Below are 26,559 nucleotides of genomic sequence, written 5' to 3'. Positions count from 1 at the left end.
AACATAAAAGACCAGTCAAGAAGATTCAGCTTCACAAAGTATAATGTGGCACAGAAACAACACAGTTGGCTTATTTCCCCCCTTCTTCAGTATGAGTACAACAAAGGCAATAAGGTATGTGAAAACCAGTGTGACTGTACATGTGTGTCTGTGCTTTCATTTTCATTTGAAGTTTTGTAGAGTGAAGTCTTGAATCTTTACACTAGTGATTACTGAGGTCTTTGGAAAGCATCTAAGCATGGAAGAAGATGGGAAAGGTGAGTCCATCAACATCCATCCATCCATCCATTTTCTATACCGCTTATCCGTCAGGGTCGCGGGGAAGCTGGAGCCTATCCCAGCTGACTACGGGCGAGAGGCGGTGTACACCCTGGACTGGTCACCAGTCAATCGCAGGGCTCCATCAACATCATGTAATGAAAATTGTTCACCTGATGAATGCAGCAACTTTTAGTTAGAGTGCATTAGATTAAAATGGACTTTTGTTTCCTCAGCTTTCAGGCTGATGTTGGCAGGGTTGGTCAGTTTTGGCTAAAGTGCTTCTGGCAACACTAACCTGGACAAAGATTTCATTTTTAAAAGTGAAAGCTTAAAAAATGAAGTCAAGCTTAACTTACTGCCTAGCTTTATTATTAGCTATCATTTTTCACATCACTATCTTCTAATATATTAATTAATACACTAAGAACAGTGTATTTTACTGTCAAGTGTCTTTATAGCTGCTGTTTAAACTACCAATATGGAAAATGTGTAAATCTAAACTTCATAATACAAGACCATACAATGTAGAGTACTATACTGTGAATCCAAGTAGCAATGCTGCAATTAACAGACAACAGTATTTAACTCTAAACTTATCTTCTGCATTTTAATTCATAGAATTAGGACTAGTGAGTAAATCTCAAAGGAATCCATTAACACTCACTTGCACTTTCATTGCTAGTGAACCATTTTCACTTCCTGTGATCTTTTTGTTAATTACGGAAAAATTATCTGTAACACTGTAAACAGCATCTGAGGTGTCTACATGTGACTACATGCAATGAAAAAGAGCAGCAGATTTTCAGTTCTTTACATTTATTAAGAATGTAAAAATAACACCAGAGTATGCATCCCCATAAAACAGGTAGAGTCTAGGCAAGTGTGAGTGAAGAATTTGCTTCTCAGAATAGGAATGCTGATCTAGAATTCGGTCGCATATCCACAAATGATGTAATAACAGCAAAAATTGAAGGGAATAATTATAGAAAACAGGGAAAGAGCATCAATTTGAAATGAATGTAGACAGCGAACTAATATCAGAGAGCCCGATTTAAGAGGCCACTGGAAGCAACTTCAGCATCAACATTCCTGCTTTTAAAAAAATTGATGTTAAGGGGCCAAATCAACAGTGTGAATATGGAAAGAACAGGGCAAAAAGAGGAAAGCTGAGACAGAGGAACATTTCCCTCCTCAGTCCTTCCTCAGTGGTATGGTCTGTTCGTTGATGCCCTCCTTAGTGATGATGCAGACCCGAAGGGCATCTCCAGTGTAGACGTCTCTCTCCGCAGCCGAGATGAAGACATCTTTGACCAGCTGAACTGCCTTATCCAAAGTCAGAGGAACGTGCTGAACACCCTCCATGTTCTTGAAACCAATCTGTGGAAAGAGAGAAAGATGCGAGTGTACCTTGGTTGTCCGTATGACAAAAAGACAGTTGGATGATGGCAGAAACAGACCAGTATGCAGTGTGTGTGTGTGTGTGTGTGTGGTATTGACCTGGTTGTCTAGTAGCGGCTGTAGCATGGCACTTGCTGATCCTCCGGCCTTGTAGGTGTCTCTCTGGTAGGAGCCCACTGGGTCAAAACTGTACACAGCACCCTTGCCTACATCACAAACATGGAAATATTGCAAAACAAAATAAAAATGCCACAAACTTCATGTGTGATAAAATGAAGCACAATATAAGCAACATTCCACACCCACTGAAATCACCGCACACAAGAAACACAGGTACAGTCTAAATGTGAATAATTTTTGTTTACTTATAGAAACCTGAGCATAAGCATACAACAGCGACACCCATCTTAATATTGGCAGTACGTACCCTCTTCATCCAGTCCTCCAATGATGTTGTAAACATAGTAGGGAAAGAACCTCCTGCCATACAGGATGGTAGACAACATGGCTGCGATGGCTCCACTGGTCATCGTCTTATTGTTTGAGTGTTTGTACATCTGAGAGAAAGGAAAGAACATTAGATCAGATTCTGATAAGCATAAGTAAACTATGACACCCTCTGTCAGCCTTGTAGGAGTACAGAGTGGAATTCAGACACACTAGAGCAGCCTGGTGACAACTCTGTCTTGGACACCACAACGATAAAGAGACTATGCTGGTGTGTAAGCAGAGGCAGGACAGACAGCAGAGTCAGCAGAGCTAGATCATTATGAATGAGACTCAAAGTGAAAACGAAAAACACTGCAGCACCAGCTCACCTTTAGTCTGGCATCGATGATTTTCGTTAGAGTCAGACAGTCACCATGGAAACCACTGCAGCCAATAACGGTTGTATCTGTCCTGTAAGGGGAAGAAGAACCACAGAAATCAGTCAGAACAGTATATTCTTTATTTGGTCTAGATTCTTGTGGTAATGACAAGTGATTTCAGTCTGAGATGGGGCACTGCAGCTGGTCCAAAAGGAACAAACTACAACCCTCTTCTAAACAGTATCAGAGCTGCAGTGACTTTAGTGGTTTAACTCCAAATTATAGCCTTTAATGAATTTACACATAATCATGAAACGAGTAGGCAAAGGGACCAGTAACACATTTCAAAAGAGTCGGCTTGGTGCCGTTCATTCCTCCTTTGACGGTGACTGTGCACACTTACAGCTTGTAGCATTTTGGTGAATCTCGGCTGTGGATTGAGTAGCCTTCACTCAGCCTGGTGTCTGAGGCTACGATGGCAAAGTCTTCCCCAGCAACAGCTAGCACAGTTCTGAAAAAGAAAAACACAACAAAGTCTAGATCATTCATCTTATAAACCATTTCACCAAAGAGGAAACTGTACTGCTGATCCGGACACTTGCTGACGGAAGCTAAGCTACTATTTCGAAACTGAAACTGTGATATTAACTCGCCTCTCCTATTTAAATTTGAAACCTGGTGCAATTTTATTTGCGTATTAAAGTTAAGATGGTAAGCAGAATGTCCTGGACACAAACCTCCGCTCTGTTCACATACTTTTCAATAACTTCTCCTTTGTTTAGTTTCAGATAGCATGTCGTTTGCTAAGCTGGTTAGCAAGCAAGCACTGTCTTAGGATGTAAACGATAGCTAGCAGGCTAACTAGACAGCAGTTGAGAAATCTCACTCACCCTCCATTAAAAGCGTAAGGTGAAAACCGGTGCTCTACTGGACCAGTATAATGGTAGTCTTTCATCTTCCCCGAGTCTCCAAAATTATGAGCAGAAAGCATTTTTTTCCACAGACAGCCAAGTGCGCTCAAGATTCAGTCTGTTAAACTCGCTGTATCACTGCAATATGGCAGCCTCTTCTTTTACTGTCACGCTGAGCTGCACTCTGTACGAGAGCGCCCCCATAGGCTGTTTGACGTAGAGCAGAATCCATCTGAGCGAAAGACAAGGACTTCTACCTTACAGATTTTATGCCAGTCATCGGTAAACTAATAGATTTTCTCACAATCCGTAGATTCTATTTTTTCCCCTGAGATTATAAGATAACAAAATCAAAATCAAATACCAAATAACTGCATAACCCAGAATTTGTGGTTGGCTGCACTGCAGCACGTTTTTCACCAAAAAGATCTATTGAACCTGTGATGACAATTAACAATTTGCCTCTGATATGAATTCAGTTATCTGCATAATCATCAAATAATAAATAACTTTATCACTCTACTTCTGAAAACAGTTCACTCATACATTCAAGAACTATTTAAGGCTCAAGCACAGCAGCTGTTGCAGTGGTGGCTGTCTTTGAAACATTAATGTTAATAAAATGTGGGAAGAAAAAATAATTTTAAATAAATGCAAACTACTTTGGCATACTAACAATTAAATTCACATTCATAATAATAATAAAATGTAAGAAGAAAAATTTATTTGAAATAAAGAGAGTCTGATTCTACTTCAGTGCACTAACGATTGCTTTTCCCTTTAGTATTAAAACTGGGATTCAACATGCATGGTACACAGCAGCTAAGGGATGAATGACTCTTTCTAGAGAAGCTTTTATTGAAAAAAAAATCCTTATTCAGTGACTGTGACATTATTAGCAACAAATATTCTTTAGACAACTTGCTTACTGAAGTACAACACAAAATACAAAAAAAAAAAATAAAGAAAACAAATATCAAAAACATCTTTCAAGCAGACTACAAAAATATCAAGAGTCATCATTGCTGATGGAGGTTTCATTTCAATGTAATTACAGTGAGTGGTATAATAATTAATATTGAGGGTGGACAACAAAATCAATACATGTTAAGACAGATACTTTGTTTCAGTAATAAAGACTTATACATAAATACCAGTAGACTGCTGCAGCCATGACATCTACCACAGCCAGTGTCTGTAACATTTCAATACACAGGATCACAAGCACCATTATTTAAGACAAAACTTTGTTTGGATAAGATTGCTCTTTACTGTGCTGCCTTGTTAAATAAATGTTAGCTAAAAATACCGACTGTAGGTTCCACAATACAAAAACATACAAAAAAAATTGAAACTGAATCACATCAGTGAACTCTTGTCAAAATTGATTGTTCCAGAAGTACAGGATCAAAAGCACCATTTGTTCAACTGAAACAGTTTCCCAGGAAACAGCTAATCACTGCAGATATGTTATAAGGCAGAAACTACAACATTCACCAGTTTAATGAACAGGCAAAACACTGATACTGTTAGTGGTTTGCAGATCACAGGTTTGAGATGCTATGGTGAAGTTTCTGCCTGATGTAGGTTTTTTTTTGACAAAGTATATTTGAGGTATAACCACACAGATTTTGTCTTCTTATTGCGAGTCAAATTAAAAGCCTGCCTTACTGATCAAAGATCAATCAGCTTGTTTCCTAGTGTTAGTCTGTGTGTATCTAAAGGCCTGTCAATCAATAAGAAGTAATAGCAGGCTAAGATAGTTTGGCTTATTGATATTTGGTAGAAGGGCAACACTTTTGTCTATTTTTGGATCACAAAAATCTAAAACTTAAACAGTTTTACAGCTTCTGCAAATGATTGAACAAATTACATTTGTGCACGTCTGTACAATTTGGCCAAGCTTCTGTGGATAATGGTTATTTTTTAGCTGACTTGGACTTCTTAGGTGTTTTGGCTCCACCCTTCTTCTTGGGCGTGGTGAAATCTTTGTCGCAAACCTCACATATCCAAAGGCCTGATGACGCATAAAAAATAAGTTAATTGTAAAGCAAACAAAAATAGAAAACCACATTTTGAAAAGCAGGCAAATGAAGTAAATGAATGTAATAGAAAATTTTTGCGTTAGTCTGTCTTTGTAATGTCTGTTGCTCATAGGGTACACAGACATTGTATTTTTATGAGTACAAGCATTATCTGATTGAAATGTGTCAATATCTGTATTAGTGAAGAGGGAAATCCTCACTGGGTAGCTAACGGTGGGTTATTCATTCAAATTTGTTTAAAAAAAAAAGAAAAAAGAAAAGGACTTCTTCTGTAAAATTTTTGTTATCAGAAACTGTAAAAAGTTATAAAATAATAAACATAACAATTTCTCATCAATCAATTTCAGAGAGCGATACAGATACATAAAAGGTGTGCTCGCTCATCTCTAGTTGTCCTATCTCTGATAACCGAATGATTGTCTGTCTGCCTACTCTACATCTTGCTTGTATACATGTCCATCCACTCACCAGTAGGTATGGAGTCCATGCCCACGCAGAACGTGTGGTACCCTCGGTCACATTTATCACAGAACATCATCTCGTCCTCATGGTGGGGCTGCTGGCACACGGTGCAGGTCTTACACTCCATACACTGCCAGTGGTACGTCTGGATTACACACACAAGCTCCTCACTCATGTCCAAGCAGGATGGGTGGCCTGAAATTTATGGACACAAAGACATGTGCACAGAAGAAAAACATGTATACACAGACCCAGAGACATGTAGCCAGCCACACACACATACACACACACACAAACGTAGAGAAATAGTAAAGTACATGATGTATGCACACAGACACACACACAGGAAGCAAGTCAGACAAAATACAAAAGATGAACAGACATACATAACATACAGACATAATGTGAACCGGGTATCCTATGCACACACATGTGAATTCACCATCCTGTTTTTTCAGAGGACTTAAACACATAAAGCTCTCACTAAGCTCATTCTACTGAGAGATGGACATTTATTCACTAACAAATCACCATTAAACAGAAACATTTAGAATCGACTCACATCTATCCCAAACATTAGCTTCAATGCATCTTTGGGAACACTTGAAAACAAAGATAAAGTTGGTCTACAGCTATAGGTAATAATAAGGGTCATATAAAAACATTACGTTAAACTACACGAGCCTTGTTGTCCAAATGTAAACACAGCATTTAAATAAGCCAGTATTAATACTTGCCTAAAAGAAAATTGCTTTTACACAATAAAACGAAGTACTTTCACTGGCGCTGGAGATGGTACACCAGTCAATGCTAATCATTTCATTTACCACTGATGTTAAATGGATGACTGCTGTCTACTTTGATTATTACGGACTACTTTTACACTGTGGAGGATCATTTACACAAACATTAATAAACCTGGTATTAAATGTGGTTAAACTGTTAAATGTGAATAAAAAGACACAAAATAAAAACAGGGAACCATCCTTTGAAATCAACAACGTGTACTTACCGCTGTTATCACATTGGGAGCAGTGAATGAGAGCCTCTGGCCTGCCCTTCTTGTTGGCCTCTTTACCCTTCTGGCAAATGCCACATATAGCATTGGGAATGACCTTAGGCTGCAAGGGCAGAATAATGCTATAAAAACCACACGTATCCTGCAGTCACCGACAATACAGTAGTTCAACAAATGTTTAATGCCAGGAAGAAAAACAAAAAGATCACTTTATCTCACCAACTTTTGGAGGCACAACACATGAACTTATTTTCGACTGGCTCATACATTTTAAATATAAACTGCATCACCTGGCATCAAAGCTGACACCCAACTACATTTGATGGTTTTAAATGTTATTAAAATATATCAGAGTGCAAATACAAGAAAGGTGTATGAAAGGTGTAACATGCAGCATCTGTAATCTACAGCAGATTTATTCTCTGTGATCAAGTGGTGGCTTATTTGATAGCAGATTAAGGAACCTGGAGTGCTGTTTTTATTTAAAATAAAAATAAAAAAACAAACCTCTACATGACTTATTTTTTTTATCAAGTAAGAATGTTAAGTGCTATTTGACATGGATATGGACTGCTGACTAAGCAACAAACATTACAGTTCAACGTGGGTAACAGGGGAAAGAACCAGAACAGAAAGAAAAGGAGACTGGAGGACATTTAAATCAGGATGTCACGCAGTTAAACATTGAGGCTCTCTGTGGAAACAGCAAAGACTGAGCACAACTTTATATTTGGATTGGAAAAGTCCAAAGTATTTTTAAGCATCTGAACTTAAGCAAGTTTTTGTTTAGTCTATTTCATGTCCGGTTACACTCGCAACACCTCAACATAGCGACATCCTTCATTCAAATGTCCCCTGACAGGAAGTGAATAGGTTAACTAAACAGCCACAAAAGGTACAAAACTATGGGTCAATAAAGGACATGTTGTGGTAACGATAGAAATCCAAGACTGGAATCAAAGCAGTGAACTAAACTAATAGCAGAGAGGGAATTAAGACAAAGGAGAAGCTGGACACTGCCCTTAGGTAACTTTTCATACATCACCCCCATACATATGCAAATAAATACTCAACAATTATTTCTACTTTAAAATGAAACAAGTCATTCCTTTAACCTCAATGCATTACTAACATCATTAGTAAAAGGACTGCCCCATTGCTACTGTAAACTGCATTTGTGGCCACATGAAATGCTCAGATTACAAGCAGCGACCAGCATGTTTTCAAGTCCATTAAATTGAAACACATCTTCAGCAGAAACATCCACACAGAAAAATCCAAAATGAGCAATTCATGGGGTGGAATCCAACTAGTTTTGAGGAGTTTCATTCTAAACTGTTTGAATTCAGTCAACACAAGAAATAATGTATTTTATGTACAGAAAAGAAAAAAATTCTCAGAGTGCTCAAGTTTCAGGCACATTTACTTCTGAATATAATCTCATAGGTTCTGTGTGGTGTCATACAGCTCTAAACATTACGTAAAATTCAGACACGGGGGCATATGTGCAGAGACACAGGGGGAAATTTATACTGGCTGACCACGCACTCGTGCACAGCTAAAGGACTGTACAGATTTGAGATCAGTGGATTGCTATCATAAGATACTAAAGTAATGCAAACGTGAATGCAACCTCCCATCTTCCTGAGCCAAAACTGAACCTTCTCCTTCTGAAAATGAAACCAGCACTGCACACCCTCGGGTAGACAGAGGGCAATATCAATGCCATGACAAAATGATAGTGAATACCATCTGCTGCAGCTGATGTCAAAGCAATTAATGTCATGCGTGCAACTGTATCACTCAGTGAATCCAGTATTTTTATCTTCACGATGTCCCGTCTACGTATAGACAATTAGGCATTCTAATTCCAACCTTGTTGTTCATAATTAGTTTTTATTCATGAGCTGTTTGTGAAACACAACACTACTAGTTATAAGGTCATCATTAACCACTGCACACATTGTAGATGGTAGCCAGACCAGAGCGAAGTAACGTTAATCACCTAGCAGCCTGCATTATTGTCTCAAAGTTTTGCTGTCACATGTGTCATCTTTTGTGGAGACAGAAAAGTCATTAGAAATCAGTAAAGCATTCATCTACTGGGATTTTCTGAAAAGAGGAAAAACAGACAAAAAATATCTATATCTAATATCATCAACCATACGGGCATTTAGCTTCAGCTGATTTACCAGAGTTACAAAACTAAGGATCATACTTGAAGAAATTGTACAGTACAGGGATATTATGTTACTGACTAATTCTAGTGGATTCTGGCTACGAACATGCCATGTCACGTCTGTATGCTGAAGAGCATATGCAAAATGATCTGACGAATAAGGGTCAAGTCAAAGTTAAATCAACCTTAAACACACTGAAACTGGTAACTGTTTTCAACAGACACTAGAAAAGGACCCTGTCCACACCACAAAGCTGAGCTGAACTCAACTGGATTTACCCACATCCATTATACTCTCTTTAACAGTAATACACCAGGATTTCTTTTCTGCAAGGCTGAAGATTGGAAAAATGAAACAGAAAAATCAATGTGATTGGCAAAGTGGGCTGTAGGGAACACGCGGTTTACTTAAATAAGACTGTTTTCCCACCTACAGTCCCTTGAGGAATTAGATGAAATTCAAGGTGTTTATTTAAAATGGCTATAAGCGATGTGCCATAACTGGGTCTTAAAGAAAGACCAAACCTGAACAGACAGCAGACAAACTTCTAGCTCAGCTCAGCAACAGTGTGAACAAGGTCAGCAAGTCCTCATCTCACCAAGATGATATTACAGGGGACAGGTAAACCCCATGTCAAACAGCTGTCTGACACTAACATTTTAACAATACATCACATGGTGTATAAACAAAGCATATTATTATACCGATACACACTTAAAACATTTGGGTTAAGTGCATTCTACACTTCAGATATAAATGTTAAAATTCTCTAGTGTTAACATCAACCACTTTTTAAAAGCAACCACAAATCGGATGTGGTTTATATCTTCTATATCAGTATGACAAAAAGACTTTTTTTTTTTTTTTCAAAAATGAAAAAGGAAAACTAGCAGCCAAAACATCCACTTACTTGTCTGGGAAGTATTTTTTGACAAGTGAGGACAGACAAGAGGTATTATTGAGGACATTCCAAAGGAAAAAAAAAACTTTTAAAGTTCAAATTTGTCTTTGCTGAAAACCCAAAATCATTGAAAAGTGCAGTGAAAAAGAAACAAGTGAACTGTTCCTTTAAAATGTTCTTATTGCTCACAGTCTGGTACAAAGAGGGCAAAAAAGCCATGTGGCGATCATAAAAACAAAAACAGAAGACAAAGTGTGTGTGTGTGTGTGTGTGTGAGTGTGTGTGAGAGAGAGAGAGAGAGAGAGAGAAAGAGAGAGAGAGAGAGAGAGAGAGAACCAGGCTGTCCCAGCTGAAAGGCTGACAAACTGTAGAAGCTGGAGAACTAAGTGAAGAAAGCTAGGAAGGGGTAGGCGGGATGGGTGGAGTAAGGGAGTGGTAGTAGTAGAAAGAGGAGGAGGGGTAGAAAGTGCTGCTGCTGTTGTTGGAGAAGAGTTCAGGTGCTTTTGTCCTCTACCTTGTACCCTGGGGTGGCTTTGTGGGAGGCAGAATGGCGATGGCTGCTGTCTTTGCCTGGCGTGGATGTTTTGTCTTTGCCCTTGGACTTGTGGCCATGTCCACCTCCTCCCTCCTGGCTCTCCACATCTGATGGGTTGCCTGAAGAACTGTCCTGAAGGGGAACAGAAGAGGAGGGAGAAAAAGTGAAGCACAATAGTGTATTTCCATGTAGATACCAGTAAGTATAGATAAATGATTTGATATGGAATTAATTCTTGCATTCGGCCTCAGCATCACTAATCTAGGCTGGATCTGACACAGGTGCAGGCTACCAGAGCAGAACAGCCTAGTGTCTTACAGACGAGTTCTTGTTCTTTTTGTCATCCTTGCCATCCTCAGCGTCATCTGAGTCAGGTTCTGAGTCCAGCGCAGGGAGCTCTGGATCCAGTGGAGGCTCAAACAGAGCTGTGTTCAGTGGTAAGTACCGCAGCTCGTTGGGAGAGTATCTGTCATGCACAACATAATGATGCATCAGGGCTTAAACATTCAGCACATCAGACTCTATACAGATTTCACTTACAAGAAGGTAACATAATTTGGCGTTTACTGTTTAGAATACAAGAGTAAGTTTGTAATGCACCTTTTGTAGTATTCCTGGAACTGTCCTGGTATGAGAGCCACAGGGTAGGGCCCCGTCCTTGTCAGCTCTGGAGCCAGCACCTTGAACCTGCCCTGGGGCACCTGGATAATCTGAGAAAACACAAAGCATGTTAAAAATCCTGTCCTTCTATCGTAAATACAGCCTGTGACACACAGAATACCCTGCAGAGTCTCAGCTGACTTACATGTGTCTGCAGGTCAAAGTAAGCTCTCCTCTCCTCCATACGCTCCCTGTTGAAGTTACTATTGAACTCAGCAGCTTTTTTAGCTGCTTTCTTAATGTATTCAGGAACCTTGCTTGCCTCCACTTTCTGAGGGTTCTGCTGTTGCATTTGCTGCAAAAGACAACAAACACAGTCAGTAAGAGATATGTACACACATGTAAAGCCACAGTACTCATCAACCTGAGGACATTCTGTAGTTTGTATACTCACCGAGTACTCTTTAGCTATTCTCTGTCGCTCTCTCTCCTGCAGTATAACTGAATACTCAGAGTGTTTGGTGGGATACTCTTTTATCATCAGATCAATTACCTCGTCACTCCGCAGAGCTGTCAGACCTGCAAACGCACATAAGACACTGTGACTGCATCAAGTCCACTGGGCACTTAGATAATCAAATGGAATTTACAGAGTATATGTGATAAATATGGTGGCAGGCTATGAATGAGCTGGGAGAACACTGGGATTTTGTTCAATGTAATGAAACAATCTGAACTGGTCTGAGAGTGTCTGAGGTGCGTTTCCTACCCAGAGTACACTGTGTTTCAGTAATGACATTCTGCTCACGCAGGTAAAGCTTCTCTTTGTGGGACAAGTCTCTTCTCTCCATATCTACAGAGTGACAAAGACACAACACTGTACATCAGGGAACAGCTTCATTCTTCTTCACTTCAGAAGACGAGACACAAAGACGTGTCATTAAAGCTGCATGGCGGCAGACCAACAACTTTCTCGATGCTATACCTGTATTATAACTGAACTACTCCTTTAATAATATTTGTAAACGAACAGGTGTTAGTACTGGAATTGGTCTTCTATATAAATCTACAAAGTACAATGAAAGATTTACATATTGCTATAATTACAATATAGTACAATGTCATAATATCACACCAACATCATAATCCACAATAATTAATTAACTGATCATTCTGGATCAGCAATGGCATTATACTATAGAATTATTCATTTATTTATTTTCAGAAAAAGACATGCACAGGCCTGAGTCAGATTTTTACTTCAGTCTTACCAGGGTACTTCCTCTTGAAGGATGTGACTCCTAAATACTCGCTGACCTGTTCCTGCAGCATGTAGTACTCCCCTGTGTCATCGGGAGGCCACTTATACTCTGTTAGGTTCTCTGCTGGAAAATATGTCAGGCTGGAAGAAGGACATCAAAGCTACTTAAAAGATGCAATGTGGAAATTGTAATTTAGGTATGCACAAGGGCAACAAATGAGAATTAAGTAGCAAATCCTGCTACCAAGAGCAGTTATATCTTTAGATTCACACATACATGTAAACAGAAACACACATGGGGATACAGCAAAAGGGAAAATATATTATAGGAGAACGACAAAGACTTGTGAGTTCTTAGGTTATCAAGACCAATGTAAACAAATCCTGCTCCATGTCAAATATCAGGTGAACTGACCCAAGGTCTTGACTGGAGGTGTCGCAGCTTCGAGAGCTGTCCCCTGAACCCATTCTTCTTCTCTTGGGGGGCTGGCTGCCATCATTCGACTCTTCTTCTATAACATCCTCCTACATAGGAAAAGCAAAAAAAAAGAAGACACTATTAATACATATATAATGTCAGTCACTCTACCTCCAACTAACTTAAGCAGACACACGGCAGTATTTCTTCTTTAAAATATGACTTAGTGTTTCTTAAGCATCTTCATCCTTAGGACCTGCAACCCACTGAAGCACAACCTTTGATCCCTCATTAAATAACTCACGCGGCAGGAAGTTGTGTCTGTTAACATGCATATACAACATATAGACAAAAGTATTGGCACACAAGATCACTACACCAGCAGGGAATTTGGTGGCATTGCATTCTAAGTACATGGACATTAGTGTGGAGTTGATGCCCCCCTTTGTGGCTGTGGCAGTTTCCGCTCTTCTGGGAAGGCTTTCTGTGGGATTTTCATCCCTAAGGTGTTTGATGGGGATGATGTCAGCACTCTGCACGGGCCAGTCAACTTCATCCACACCAAACTCATGTCTTTATGGACTTTGCTTTGTGCACTGGGGCACAGTCATGCTGGAACAGAAAAAGGTCTTCCCCAAACTGCTGACACAAAGTTGAAAGCATAGTATTGTCCAAAATGTCTTGGTATGCTAAACTATGAAGATTTCTGTTCACTGGAAGTAAGAGGTCTAGCCCAACCCCTGAAAAACGACCCCCATACCACACCTGAATCCAATAATAAAGAGGTGTGTCCCCATACTTTTGTCCATATACTATATTTACACATAGCCTGAGTCGCAGTGAAGAGCAATGGAGTGATCGGGAATTAAAAATCAGCCACATTCGTCCATCCTTACGCAGCAGTCTTGCATGACGCAAAAATCACAATAGGAATTTACAAAAGACTTTACTACTTGGGCTGCAGGTAACACATGAACAACTCACTTCTAGACATCCTCAGAAACCATCATTCCTTAATCCAAAGAGTGCACTTTCTCAGTTTTTCCTGAACCGTGTAGGCATCAAGTAAAACAACTATCACAGTGTAGTGATGTTACACTTCGTCTCTGAGGAGGCAGGGGAAAAAATATAGAAAAACATATCAGTTATGTGGTCTACATTAAAATGTGCACTTTTGGATTCTTAGGTCCTGTCTGTTACAATAGTGCCCTTTTAGGACACATTAACGGGATATTTGGCTCACACAGAACTATTTCTTCAGTACGAACACTATGTAACGTGTGAAAAAGGACTGCAAAATTACGTCGTTGTCAAACAATAACAAAAGCATGAGCTCACATGTAGAGTTGGAAAAGTGGTGACAGGTGTTCATGTTTTTCCATTTTGACGTTATGTTTCGTATAAGAACCATACCAAATGTCATAAATGTTCGTAAACGAAACGAAATGCAAGCCGTCTCTTAACACTCAGCATACGCGTGAAAACAAAAGGGTGATGCTAAAGTCTCTAACCGTTGTCATTCATTGACGGAGGCATATTAGCCGTTGGAAAGCTATCTAGCCGTTAGCTGAGCAAGCAACCGTGCAGGACTCTGTAAACAGAGCTGGTTATTATTTGTATTTTTAGTTGAATATAAATGTCACCTTTATGGATTGTGCTCCAGGAGTAGCGGGGTTACTGTCGCAGGGCGGTCTCACGGGAAGCACAGCAGCCATAGTTCGCTAAATGAAACCAGCAGCTAGGCTAGCTCAGTAGCCGCTTCTTCCTTTTCTTCTTCTGGTAAAATTTTCAGGTGGTTGTGAAACGTAAACACCACCTTCTGGACTGAAGTGTATGGTGGGAATAAGCTACATATTAATTGTGATTGGCACTTAAATTCAATACACAAGACATATATTCGTTGACAATTTAAATATTGATTTAAATAATGCTTATCACAAACTTTAGAGGAATTTTAATGATATTACGGGAGGTATGTGTCACAAGTTTAAAAGACCGTTAACTGGTTAAACAGCGACATCTGGTGGCAGTCTTAAGACCCTACAATGCTCGGCCGTTGTGGTGGCTTTTACTTTGAAAACACAAACCACGTACGGGAAGTCGGAGGGGAAAAATCAGCTGGAATCCGGCGAAGTCAACAAGACTATTTTCCTTCACTTAGCTAGCTATCCATCTGTCAACTTCTGTCTCTCCCTTCGGTGCTTCTCGCTGTCAAAACGCCACACTGGCGATGTCAGAGTCATACGGTAAGAAGGCTGTTTTGACAAGCGGCCACCAATAACGTATCCGTGCAGAGCCAGAGATGGGATGAGGCAGGTGTGTCGAAAGATGTTTTTCTCATCGTTAACATATAGCTGACAGGCTAACCGAGCCGTTGGTGGAGGCTGATGACCTTAGAAATGCTGTGTCAGCCTTAAGTAATGATACAGAGGTTACACTGTAGAGTTTACTGTGACTGAAGACAAATTGTGTCGGGTTTGTAAGGTTACAAATTCTCACATAGGCTAGCGAAGTGGACAGGAAGCTGACAGCTGGTGGCAGGGCTGGGGTGGATGGAGCGGCTATGAAAATCTGGCTGAGCTCTGTATCCCGTAAACTAGACAAAATACAAACACTGTAGGGGATACCTGTTCAAATGGTAACCTTTCCTTGTGAGGGACTGATGTCACAACTTGACCATTTTACGTTAGGATCATGATTTTGAGGAGTAGCTGGGATACCAGTGAACAGTGGTGGGCACTGTTCATAACTGTAATGTGTTTATTTATGGATAACCTCACATTCCCCCACACACAGATGTATGTTGTTATTACCACATCTGGTTCTGATTCTGTTTTTGAGAGCCATACTGATATCAATATTGGCGATTCATAACATCCATTAATATGACATGTATGACATGCTATTTTTAATTAAATACACAAAATTAGATATGGCTTTCTCAGTAGTTACGACCAATGTATTTCTTGAGCAGAACGACTCTTGTTTTGACAATCATGTTTGCTGTAACAGCAGACAAAAATTGTGTTGGATGTATTCTCATTGCAGATTTCCTGTTCAAATTCCTGGTCATTGGGAATGCTGGAACAGGCAAATCCTGCCTGCTGCACCAGTTCATAGAGAAGAGATGTAAGTCATATAACACACCGTTCATTCTTTCCTGTTTACAGACACTTGCTCTGACCTCTAATGTAAGCGTGGCGTTACAGTTTTGTGTGAAGGTCCCAGAATAAGTCAAACTGTGTACTATAGTAGTGTGGTTATAGATAAAACAACAATAGCATATACAATAAGTTAATGAATGAGATAATAAAATAAAATAATAAATGGATCTAAAAATGATGTGTAGTAAGGCTTAGTAGTGTTTTTTTAATGGAGTTCAGAGACAACAATGTGCCTTTAGAGCTGTGTTATGTATGCTGTTAATGATATTCACTGTCCTGTACGGTGAATTTTCTTTACTGAAAAGATTTGCTGCAGGCCATCACTATTTGTTTTTCTTTGTTTTTTTATAACTTTTGTTTTATTTTGTTTCCCAGTTAAGGATGAATCCAACCATACAATCGGGGTGGAGTTTGGCTCTAAGATCATCAATGTGGTCAACAAAATGGTCAAACTGCAAATCTGGGACACTGCAGGACAGGAAAGGTTCAGGTGCGCACAAATCCCAACAAAACTCTAAAGTCACTTACCACACAGCAAACTTAATCCGCCTCCCCTAAGCATATGTAAAGTTAAAAGTTAGTTTAATCTGGCACATGAAATTTTGTTGAGTATTGTTCATGTTTCGTAAAAATTGTGGATTGGGTATTGGACCGCGCATTTTCTGCCACGGCAAGTCAAAATGTCTGCTCAAGAAAAATGGGGCGACATTAAGTTTTTCATATTTCTAAATGAGGGAAATGCTCAGGAAAAAGTTTCTTCTCTGATGAATCCAAGTTACCGTACAATATCTGATCGCCTGCTCATTTTGAGTTTGTCTGTGTGTGCATCAGGTCTGTGACCAGGAGTTACTACAGAGGAGCAGCAGGAGCCCTACTGGTCTATGATATCACCAGGTAAATCAGCCAGTCTCAGATGATGATTTCACGTCGCCTTGTTGTCCCTTGATATGTTATTTAATGTTATTTTATTTTTACCCAGCTTCCCTCTCCTTTCAAAATGTAACCTTCGTTTCTTCCCTCCGTCTTTTTTTTTACTGTGCAGTCGAGAGACATACAACGCGCTGACCACGTGGTTGAGTGATGCCAGGATGCTGGCCAGTCAGAACATCGTCATCATCCTGTGTGGAAACAAGAAGGACCTGGACGCTGACAGAGAGGTCACGTTCCTGGAGGCTTCACGCTTCGCTCAGGAGAACGGTAGGATGAGAACAGTCTGGTCAAGTCAGATCCTTTCACAATTTCTCTTGAAACCTACAGTAATAGCATAGGAACTTATTTTTTCTCAGTTGAAGGGAGGAAGTCTAGATTATAAGTTTATAATTGGTGTGTCATTAGTGCCTCAATTTTTCTGAAATTGTTGAAATTTACTTCTCTTCTGCAAACAGTTACGCTGCTCTGTCATGATTTAAAACCACAAGGACTGAAATGCAATTTGCCTATGAGCATATACAACTGAAATTGTGTGTGTGTGTGTGTGTCAGAGCTGATGTTCCTGGAAACCAGCGCTCTGACAGGGGAGAACGTTGAAGAGGCCTTTGTCCAGTGCGCTCGGAAAATCCTCAACAAGATAGAGTCAGGTAGGAGCTGCGATCCTCGCCTGTAACCCTGACCCCCGACTCTAATTCCCTTCTTATCCCGACAGGATCAACAAGGTAGGCTTAGGTATGACTGCAGACCCTGCGCTGTAGCAGCTGTCACAGAGAATTTTCAGAGCTTAATTCAGAAACGGAAGGTATCTCCATGATTCACAAGAACTAAACCCAAGTATTACCAAAAAAAAACAAAAAACAAAAATATTTGCAAAAACTACAATCTTTTCAGAGTTAGTGGAGACCCCGACATGAACCCCACCCTCTCATGTGTCTGTTTCTCTACTCACATCTCCTCTCATTCTCAGGGGAGCTGGATCCAGAGAGGATGGGTTCAGGTATCCAGTATGGTGACGCTGCTCTACGACAGCTTCGCTCTCCTCGTCGTGCTCAGCCACAGGGCACCCAGGAGTGTGGCTGCTAGTGGGCACGCCCAGTAACTTCCACAGACGAGGTGAAAGGGAGTAGCTGTGTGTGTGTGTGTGTGTGTGTGTGTGTGTGTGTGTGTGTGTGTGTGTACACCACGAGACCATGATACTTTTGCTGTTTTATGCCGCAGGATAAGATCTCCCTGCTGCTCTGTTTCACATTAAGTGTCAGGACTTACAAGCTGGAGCGACTTGACGTTCTGCTCATCTGCTCTCTCAGCACTGCTGCACTCAGCCGCTCCTTGTGCTCCTCCTGTCACTCATCTGGTGATTTATGAACCTCCGTCTGAATACAGATTCAGAGTGAAGGAGTTTTTAGAGAGCATTTTCAGTTTTATCAAAAACATATTTTTTTGCTGCTTGTTTCAAGGAAGCACAATAACCTTCATAACTGTTATTCAAGAAGATGTTCATGTTGGTAATCATGTACCACTGACATGAAGCACAGGCCTGCTGATATTCTATATCTTCATTGTTGTCAACCATTGACCAAAGACCAAAACTAACAATGTTCTAGTCAGTCTCCCTGTACTTTCCCACTTCCCCAGCTGTTTTGTGGCTCTCTGCCCCATGACCATTTCTTTTAAGTTAAAAGGAGTTCTTTGTTTCATCAAGAAAAGGGATCATTGACTTCTTTAAACAGCTGGACACTGGTTTTCAGCACATAATACATGAACTAAAAAGTACAGAGGGAATTTTTTGGAGGGATGGATTTTGGTTGTTGTGTGTATTTCTGGCAGCGGGATGTTGTGTGTGGGATTGACTCAAAGTAAACTACAGTTCCTCTCCATCATAACAAAGAAATGTGTCATCCAGTGTAGGTTGCTGCTTACTGATATGTTATTATGTTTGGTTTCTCTCCTTGCATGTGTGTGCATGGCATTAGTGTGTTTCAGACAGGTTTGTTAAGACCAGGAGAAGAACAGCCATGGTGGGGGGGGGCGGTTCAGGTTGCTATGCTGATGGCTCCTCTCTGACCTTCGACCTTCGCACGGAACATTCAGAACCATTTGAGTCTTCGCCGTCATGGCTGCACCTGCAGAGAGCCGAAAAGACCTCCCAGTCACGCTCCCTCCCTCACAGAACTCTAAGCATCTTCATGGTAACCAGAGACCACACACCCTCCAACATTCTGCTCCACTATTGGACCAAATCCTCCCCAGCCCTCCAATCAGGATGTGATTTGCTGATATGTGTACCTTCTCTTTCTCTCCCCTACTTGTCTGCCATCACACTTGCTTAGCTTAGCACAATTTTGTTCATTCACTAAACACTATTCCCATTGCCTTCCCTTCCCATCTTCAGTGTTTAAAACAGATAAGATTAAATGTTTGAATTAATTAGCTTTGAAGGTGTTGGTAGGCGGCTTTATGTTTCTTTTCTCTCCCCTTCCTCCAGTTGTCACGCCCAGCTCAGCTGCCTCCTGACCCCAGGTTGATTGTTAGTGCAGACACATGAGCAGTTAATTTTCTCATCTAACTCTTGACAAGAAAATAAATTTACTAAACTATTCCTTTAACCGCATGCATATGTAAAACCTTCCTTTTCTATAGTACATCTTTCTCCACCCACCTGCTCTGTTTGCCTGCATTAAACACACCCCTCACTGTCTACTGACCACCCATGCATTTTGCACTCCCTGTATGCTTATTTCTCTCTCTTCTCACACACCCCAGGCAGTGCAGCTGCTGGATTATATTTCATTCCTTCTTCCATCCCTGCTTTTCTTGCGCTGTTTACATCCTACCTTCCTCTCTGTTGTGTCCACCTGCCTGTTTCTCTGCCTTTCTAAATCTCTCCCCTCCTACAGCATCTCACACACTGTACAGTGTTTCTGTATATAGAGACTGGCGCATGTTTTCTCCAACAGAATATCAGAGTATTTCATTATGAAGAGATATTATATGTATATTAAAGAAGAAACCATATCCAGCATCCGTTTCATGTTAAGCTACAGTACAGTGGCAACTTGGAAGCAGTGTGGATGGGCAGTACTGTTTGTGTTTATTTGTGAATGGGAGAAGCTGATGTGGATTACATTAGTGACTAACATGTTTGTGTGGAAAATCCTGTTTTATCATTGGTTAAGCTCATAGATTGAAAAAAAAAACAGCCTGAATTATCCTGAGCATACATTTGGCTTTCTGCTACTTAAACCATTTGGAGGAAAATGTTTCATCTTTGTATTTACATTGGCACACTCAGTTAAAAGACTTTTCTGACTGTGTGACACGCATCTTTATCCAAAGGATCCCGGTCATGACTCATGCCTCTAAATGTCGCCTGTTTACACGCATACCTCACTAACTGCTGCCAGCTGTGGTTAATGCTAACTGAATGCATTTCAAGTTTTAGCAGTGTATGAAAATATCTCATGTGTGTTTGATTTTTGTTTCCTCAGATAATCACTGTCTCCCGTTTAAGTTCAGCCACGTAAATCCCTTGACAAAAAAACACTTGGGAATTGTTTGAATGTTTAGAGGTGCATTTTGCATTAGTGTATTTAAGCATTGCAACAACATGTCATTTATGGTTTTTAAGTTTTGCCTCCTTAAAAGTGATTTATTAAACTTTTAAATCAATCACACTTCAAGCTGTTCAGATATTTCACAGACTTTGGCTGCTCCACATCAGTTTGCTGTCTTGTGTTTGTCATTAAGTCCTTTGTTTATATTTATGTATATCAGTTCTTCTCTCAGTCATTATGAATAACATGGATTTTTAATTTATCGTGTATGATAAAAGCATATGTTTTTAAATTAAAAACTAATACAGATATACCAGTGTTTGATCCACATGCTTTGAGATGGTCTGTTGCATTATTGATGCCTTTCTTTAAAGAAATTTTGAATCTCCTCTCTGAATAGAGATGATGATTTGTGTCATTTTGTACAGATGAACAGATAATACTAAGCAGACAGGTGGTAAAGTGATTTAATAAAAGCTTTGCACCACACCATATGACCTGAACAGTCTTCTTCTCTAAAAATATGAAGATGATGTACACGCAAGCTCAAAAGCCAAATGTAATTTTACAGTATTTTGTAACTTACACCTCTTATGCCGTCAGTAAATCAAATCAGTTTGACTGGAGCATCAGAAACTCCTCGTCTGACTCTCTCGTTCCTTTTACTCCAAGGCCAGACTTCACACTGCTGAGTTTATCAACCGTTTCAACACAAGTATGTGTGGTGCCTCACTGATCACAATTCTAGTGTGTCCTTCTTTACATTTGATCAAATTCTTCAGTGGGATGATCGAGGGAATGTTTGGGCTTGGTGGATTTCTGTTACACATTACCAATTAAACCCAGAAAATCCACGCATGGGAAATCCTCACCGAAAATAAAAGGTCTCTTAACCACAAAGTTGTATCTCATTAACTAACTAATGAAGAACTGTGAATTAGCTATCTTGTTCACCACATCTAAAACAACTTTAAAATATTTAAAAGTATTATAATATTGCACAAAGATTCACATTTGTTCCTGGACCTATATTGTAGTATAACTTAAAGCACAGAAAAACAAAATCATTACAAAAGCAAGTAATTCAATACTGAACTCGAAGTTGCAGCAACAAAACAAAGATTTAGAAAATGTTAAATGTCCAAATGCAAAGCACAGGCCCTCCTATCGTCCCACAACATTCACATCAGTAATCCAAGTTGTAAAGAGAAAAACATCCAAAGTCTTTATGGCACAGAGCTGATTTCATCATGATTGCCGACACAAAAAAGCCAAGAAGGATCTGATTTTTCATGTCGTGAAGAAAACAGATCCAACACACAAAGGATTCAAAGTCCATTTTTGTCTTCTTGTGTGAGCACAAATAACATTGTTCAATACACTCGCACATAAACATATAAAAAAATATACAGAAACAACTGATGAGGGAACAACATGAAAACCTAAATGGTTAGCAAGGATTTCTGTACAAATAGCTCAAAGTGCTGTTTGATTTGGTCTACTGCTTCAGAGGGCAGTAACTCAGCAGTATGTACTCATGTACTTCTCACTGCAGGTAAGTTAGGCATCAGCCTCACGTCCATTGTCATTATCTTTCCTCTCTCAGTACTAAAGCATAAGCCAATAGAGACAATAATGATTTTTAGGCTTTAAAAGCAACCTCAGGGTAATTTTTAACATGACATTTTTCTGATGGAAAGAGTCTACAGACCAGTGAATGTATAACAATAATTTACTGTCATCCGATGGCTTTAAAAGTCACATATGTCTACTTTCACACTGCGGTAGCACCAGGTCGACTGATTAGGGTACACAGACATTAACAAAACTAAACAACAACACAAATGTTTCTAAGAAACTGTTTGAGGTCAATAACATGTAAAAGCACTCATAAGCTCATGATAAAATCCAACGACCACCTCACATTACTGTGACTTTACACAGAGTGTGATGCACTACTTATTCTAAACCAAGTCAGTTGAGATGAATCCATTAATGGTTACAGAAGTCATTAAATCCACAAGAACCAGCTGAAAGCACTAAGTGATCTGAAAAGCTGTAAAACTCTTAATAACATAACTGCTTCTATATGTCAGTCAATACCTAATCAATAAATACTGAGAAACTTCAATTAACCGTGAGCCTGCTGTAATTAGGATGACTTTTTTTTAAAACATAAACAAATCAACAAATTGTGTATTTGAATTTGTATATATATGTTTCTAATAAGTGTATGTACATTTCTTCATGTTTGTGGTCAGACATTTTACACCAAAAGCGTCTTTAAGAAGGCGTCGGAATCTGAGAAGATATGTTGCCATGTGTGTTCATTACCCCTGTGAGAGTCCGCTGTGATCCCTGTATTAAGAATATGGGCACATTTTACATAACCTGCATTTAAAGGGACTGCATCAAAGTACGGCTGCATTTCAGGCTCTGCATTCTCGTCCAAATATCTAATTATTTCAAATCATTTCTTCCCAGAGTCACTTCTACCCTGCAAAATGTTTCCTCTTATATATATTAAAATTGATTTCTATATAAAAAAGTAAAATAGTAAGCCACACTGTGAATTTCAAAGTTCGAGGTTCGAGGTCAGTTTACATCCTGAATACAAGAGTGATACACTTTTAGAGCACCGTGCTCTATTTTCTACATCTACAGGTATTTAAACTTCAGGGATGAGAGGCAATAATGGCTTTATTTTTGTATTTGTATTCTGCTGACTGTGTGTGTGTGTGTGTGTGTGTGTGTGTGTGTGTGTGTCCTATCGGGAGCGAGCAGAGAAGCAGCGCATGTACTCAGTGAGCCAGGGGTTGAATTCTGGTTGAACCACCTTTCTGGCTTTGTCCAGATCGGCAGACTTGGCTCTCCGGCGCTCCGTCCTCTGAGTCTGAATCTGCCGTTCCACCTCCCGCCGAGTCTTAGCACGCAGAGCCGATTCGTGGATCTACCAGGAAAACAAACACGACTATCAGTTCCTGTTGACACTTGCGGCGAGTCACATGCAGATCTAGGGAGCGACAGAGAGATTACCTCATTAGTCGAAGCTGCAGGGCCAACATTGTGTGTCTTCCTGCTTGCGATGTCTGCGTCCTTCTCCCCTGAGCCGTACAGAGCGAAAGGATGCCTTCTGTCCTTACTGTCCTCCCTGGGCTGCTGTGCTGGTGCAGGCCTTACCCGCTGGGAGCGCCAAGTTTGTTTTGAGGATTTACGGGGTTTGCTCTGCTGTGGTCCACCAGCGTCTTTCTCTACACACACAAAAGACAAAGTAGCTAAACAAAAATACCAAGATCAGGAAAGTTTGAATGGGGTGTCAAAAATCTATGGTTGTAGCTCTTGAAGAATGAATTATGATTAATAATTCTGATTGATTCAAATGTAAGTACAGTAAGTTTCCTGACAGAAAAATCACCTGCAAGAAACTGAGCAATCCAGCGATGACGATGCTGTCAAAATTTACGAGCCAACAATGCAAACAAAGCTTCTTTTATGACATTATGTGACACCTCTATGTAATAAAACTTTCACAGCCTTTCATGTGTTTGTGATGCATCTCATGAAAGTCATTTTGCCTTGATGTTGATTTTATTTGTTAACATGCAGGACTCCTAACCTGATATGCTCTCTGCCAGGGTTAAGGATTATTTGAATTTCAGTTTTTGTTTTGTTTTTTACGAAAATCTGTTTTCCATTTAACAAAATTTAAAATGTTGTCTAAACACAAGTAGTCTATGATACAGGATAAAAATGGCATCAGTCATCAGTAAATATCTGACTAAAGACAGAGTGGACAAGAGTGGGATCTGGCCAGCATTTAATGGAGGATTTCAGTAAATGGGTTTCAGCAGATAATGAAAAGAATCGAGGCTTATTATTGAGCCCTCTTCCCTTTAACTTAACCACACTTTCATTTCTACATGTCAATTCATGTTTGACTTGTATTTTTGAGGTTTGCAGAGAGAACAGTTTTATCTACAAGAAGCTACCAAACTATTCGGTATCCTTCTGTTTGGTGAAATATGATACCTTAAGCATCCTCATTGCTAGAAAGCCAGAAAACCATTTGAGAGCTGTGCAGTAGCTTAAAATCAGCTGCTTGTGAACACAGTAATTCTGCTACTCTTTGCCATATGTATGCCTTTCCTCTCCACGTGGAGGAGCCTGGAGGGAGGCTGTCTCTGTCATGGCAGATTCAGACTTGTTTCATTTTGTCCACGATTCTGATGACAGGTTCACGCATGCACCTGTGCAGATTTGAGTTACCTCTGTCCTGTTCCCTGTCAGGGCGTTTACTGTTGTTGGCTCTCTGCTCCTCTCTCTCCTCCTCTGGTACTCTTGTCTCTCCGACACCTTCGAGTTGCGAGCCCGAAAATGAAGCACATGATTAAGGTACAGTAAGGTAACATGCATACACCCCAATGTGCTGTCCAGTCTTTAAATCATATCTATAGCTCTTTTTTTACCACTGACTGCTGACTGTCTAGCAGACACTTTGACGTCCTCCTCCTCCTCCTCCTCTTGAAGGGGAAGTCTGGGTACAGTCCAAGTGTTTCTGTCCATCCTCGCCCCCTCGCACTCCTCCAGCTCAGCCACTGACCCGTTTGGGCCGGTTTCGGCCCGGACCTGGTTCTTACCGGGAGGAAGGGGACTCCTTCCTCCAGAGTCTGAATCAGAGTCGGAGCCACCCCAGAAAAAGGGGTTGTGTGTGTGTTCCAGCAGCCTGCGTGTCAGCCTGTATTTCAGCATCTCCTCATAACACTTAGTGTACGTCTCCCATTTGGGGTCTTTGAATTTCTTCATGTACTCCGAGCGGATCCTCCTGGTCACCATCTTGTTGCTTTGATAATCTCTGAAAGGGAGTCCAACAGCAGACCACAAAGCTGAAAAACCCTATCAAAAGCTAGCGTTGTTACACACGCATAGCGGGTCTGTGAGCTATGTGGACTGATATTTACTACACTGCAGAAACAGTGCGTTATAAGCTCTAAACAAAGCCCTAAAATATACAAGCTACAACGTTTTCTCAAACGTATTTCTTTCAGCTTGGGTATCACCGCCAGACATTTAAACCATAATGCGCAGGCAGCTAAAGCCAATAGCAGAGCAGCTAAAGAACCCGCCTACTTCCTGCCCTCCTCTACCCGGTTTGTTCACCTCCCTGCACTGAAGATGAAGAGAAATGTCTAGTTTTTAGTAAAACACAAACTGCGACACTTGTACCGCAAATTCATTCTGCATTTTATTATAAAAAAAAATGGCCTCAGGGGGAAATTTGGGCGACGGATACGACGCTAACAAAAGAAAATTCTTGAACACGTTGACGTAAGCGTCAAGTCCTCCTCTGATTGGCTCCAGCGATGTAAACGACTGTTGAATACTCCAAATTAAAGGTCAGCTACAATCACAGACTGCATGAAACCACTCCAGGATTGACCTGTTGTGCTACAAGTAATTACAACATTACTTTGTGATTGCTGAAATACGCCGTTTTTGTAGCCCAGTGTTTTTAGATAAGCTTATATTAATTCTTATTTCAGACTGTATAATATAAAATACTAGATTATATTAACTGTCAGTGTATTTCTTAATCAATATCCAGTTGCTCCACGTCGTAGCATCGTGACAAATGCGCCTGTGTTATTTATAGAAGTCTGTTAATCACATGGTATTATGGGGTACCGATAATCTCCTGTCATCGCTCGCTGTTATAAAGCCCAACCGTAAAATCTCACTGACAATCCGTCGACCCTCGTCTACAACAGTGCAAGGCCCGACAGCAGAAATTCAGGGCTGTACGAGTCTAATTTTGAGTACAGTAAATATACTTACACTGGAGTCGGATTTCACGGAAGCAGAGCGGAACAGATGGCGTTCACGGTACTGCTGTAATCACAAGCTGCGTCTCTTAGCTCCGCCCGCGCGGAGACGTTTTTAAAAAGCCAAACACACCCGCAACAGGTGGCCCCGGGTCGGGATGTCAGGAATGCGGTCAGGGTGCGTGTAAGCCACTTGACTAATATTGATCTTTGTCAAATACTAAAAGGGAATAAAACCACAGCTTGTTTTATGTAGACACACTAGACACAGCTCTTAACTGAGCAACTGTTTG

General features: G+C 40.3%; 4 protein-coding genes across 8 annotated transcripts; 1 reads left to right on the top strand and 3 right to left on the bottom strand.

Moving 5' to 3' along the window:
* Positions 1-1,060: 1,060 nt before the first annotated feature.
* On the bottom strand, positions 1,061-3,546 carry psmb1 (proteasome 20S subunit beta 1). The gene is made up of 6 exons (XM_046384260.1): positions 3,359-3,546; positions 2,872-2,979; positions 2,478-2,559; positions 2,087-2,216; positions 1,759-1,865; positions 1,061-1,638 (listed from the first exon to the last, which is right to left on the bottom strand). Exons 1-6 carry the CDS (start codon positions 3,457-3,459, stop codon positions 1,453-1,455), a joined length of 714 nt encoding a protein of 237 aa, XP_046240216.1. The 5' UTR covers positions 3,460-3,546; the 3' UTR covers positions 1,061-1,452.
* Positions 3,547-4,213: 667 nt separating this feature from the next.
* Positions 4,214-14,603, bottom strand: phf10 (PHD finger protein 10). The gene is made up of 12 exons (XM_046384174.1): positions 14,443-14,603; positions 12,797-12,906; positions 12,392-12,522; positions 11,890-11,973; positions 11,575-11,699; positions 11,326-11,475; positions 11,121-11,230; positions 10,839-10,986; positions 10,500-10,652; positions 6,899-7,007; positions 5,893-6,081; positions 4,214-5,396 (listed from the first exon to the last, which is right to left on the bottom strand). The coding sequence occupies exons 1-12, from the start codon at positions 14,512-14,514 to the stop codon at positions 5,299-5,301; spliced, it is 1,479 nt and encodes a 492-aa protein (XP_046240130.1). The 5' UTR covers positions 14,515-14,603; the 3' UTR covers positions 4,214-5,298.
* Positions 13,627-20,567, top strand: rab4a (RAB4a, member RAS oncogene family). Of its 3 annotated transcripts, none has more exons than XM_046384249.1 (8): positions 13,627-13,763; positions 15,848-15,928; positions 16,339-16,453; positions 16,795-16,857; positions 17,006-17,160; positions 17,445-17,540; positions 17,861-18,006; positions 18,867-20,567. In XM_046384249.1, exons 3-7 carry the CDS (start codon positions 16,407-16,409, stop codon positions 17,974-17,976), a joined length of 477 nt encoding a protein of 158 aa, XP_046240205.1. In that variant the 5' UTR covers positions 13,627-13,763; positions 15,848-15,928; positions 16,339-16,406; the 3' UTR covers positions 17,977-18,006; positions 18,867-20,567. The 3 variants fall into 3 exon arrangements, with proteins under 3 accessions (XP_046240205.1, XP_046240195.1, XP_046240187.1); XM_046384239.1 differs by lacking the exon at positions 13,627-13,763 and adding an exon at positions 14,867-15,045 and having other exon boundaries at positions 18,877-20,567; XM_046384231.1 differs by lacking the exon at positions 13,627-13,763 and adding an exon at positions 14,870-15,045.
* Positions 20,568-20,902: 335 nt separating this feature from the next.
* Positions 20,903-26,426, bottom strand: ccsapb (centriole, cilia and spindle-associated protein b). 3 transcript variants are annotated; one of them, XM_046384211.1, is made up of 5 exons: positions 26,280-26,426; positions 24,914-25,299; positions 24,714-24,800; positions 23,484-23,698; positions 20,903-23,397 (listed from the first exon to the last, which is right to left on the bottom strand). In XM_046384211.1, exons 2-5 carry the CDS (start codon positions 25,278-25,280, stop codon positions 23,215-23,217), a joined length of 852 nt encoding a protein of 283 aa, XP_046240167.1. In that variant the 5' UTR covers positions 25,281-25,299; positions 26,280-26,426; the 3' UTR covers positions 20,903-23,214. The 3 variants fall into 3 exon arrangements, with proteins under 3 accessions (XP_046240167.1, XP_046240175.1, XP_046240158.1); XM_046384219.1 differs by lacking the exon at positions 26,280-26,426 and adding an exon at positions 25,484-26,271; XM_046384202.1 differs by lacking the exon at positions 26,280-26,426 and having other exon boundaries at positions 24,914-26,271.
* Positions 26,427-26,559: the final 133 nt, after the last annotated feature.

The sequence above is a fragment of the Scatophagus argus genome, chromosome 1, assembly GCF_020382885.2.
Source record: "Scatophagus argus isolate fScaArg1 chromosome 1, fScaArg1.pri, whole genome shotgun sequence".
NCBI classification, from domain to species: domain Eukaryota; kingdom Metazoa; phylum Chordata; class Actinopteri; family Scatophagidae; genus Scatophagus; species Scatophagus argus.
The sequence above is the reverse complement of the archived record's forward strand: the minus strand, read 5'-3'. Positions and strand labels throughout refer to the sequence as shown.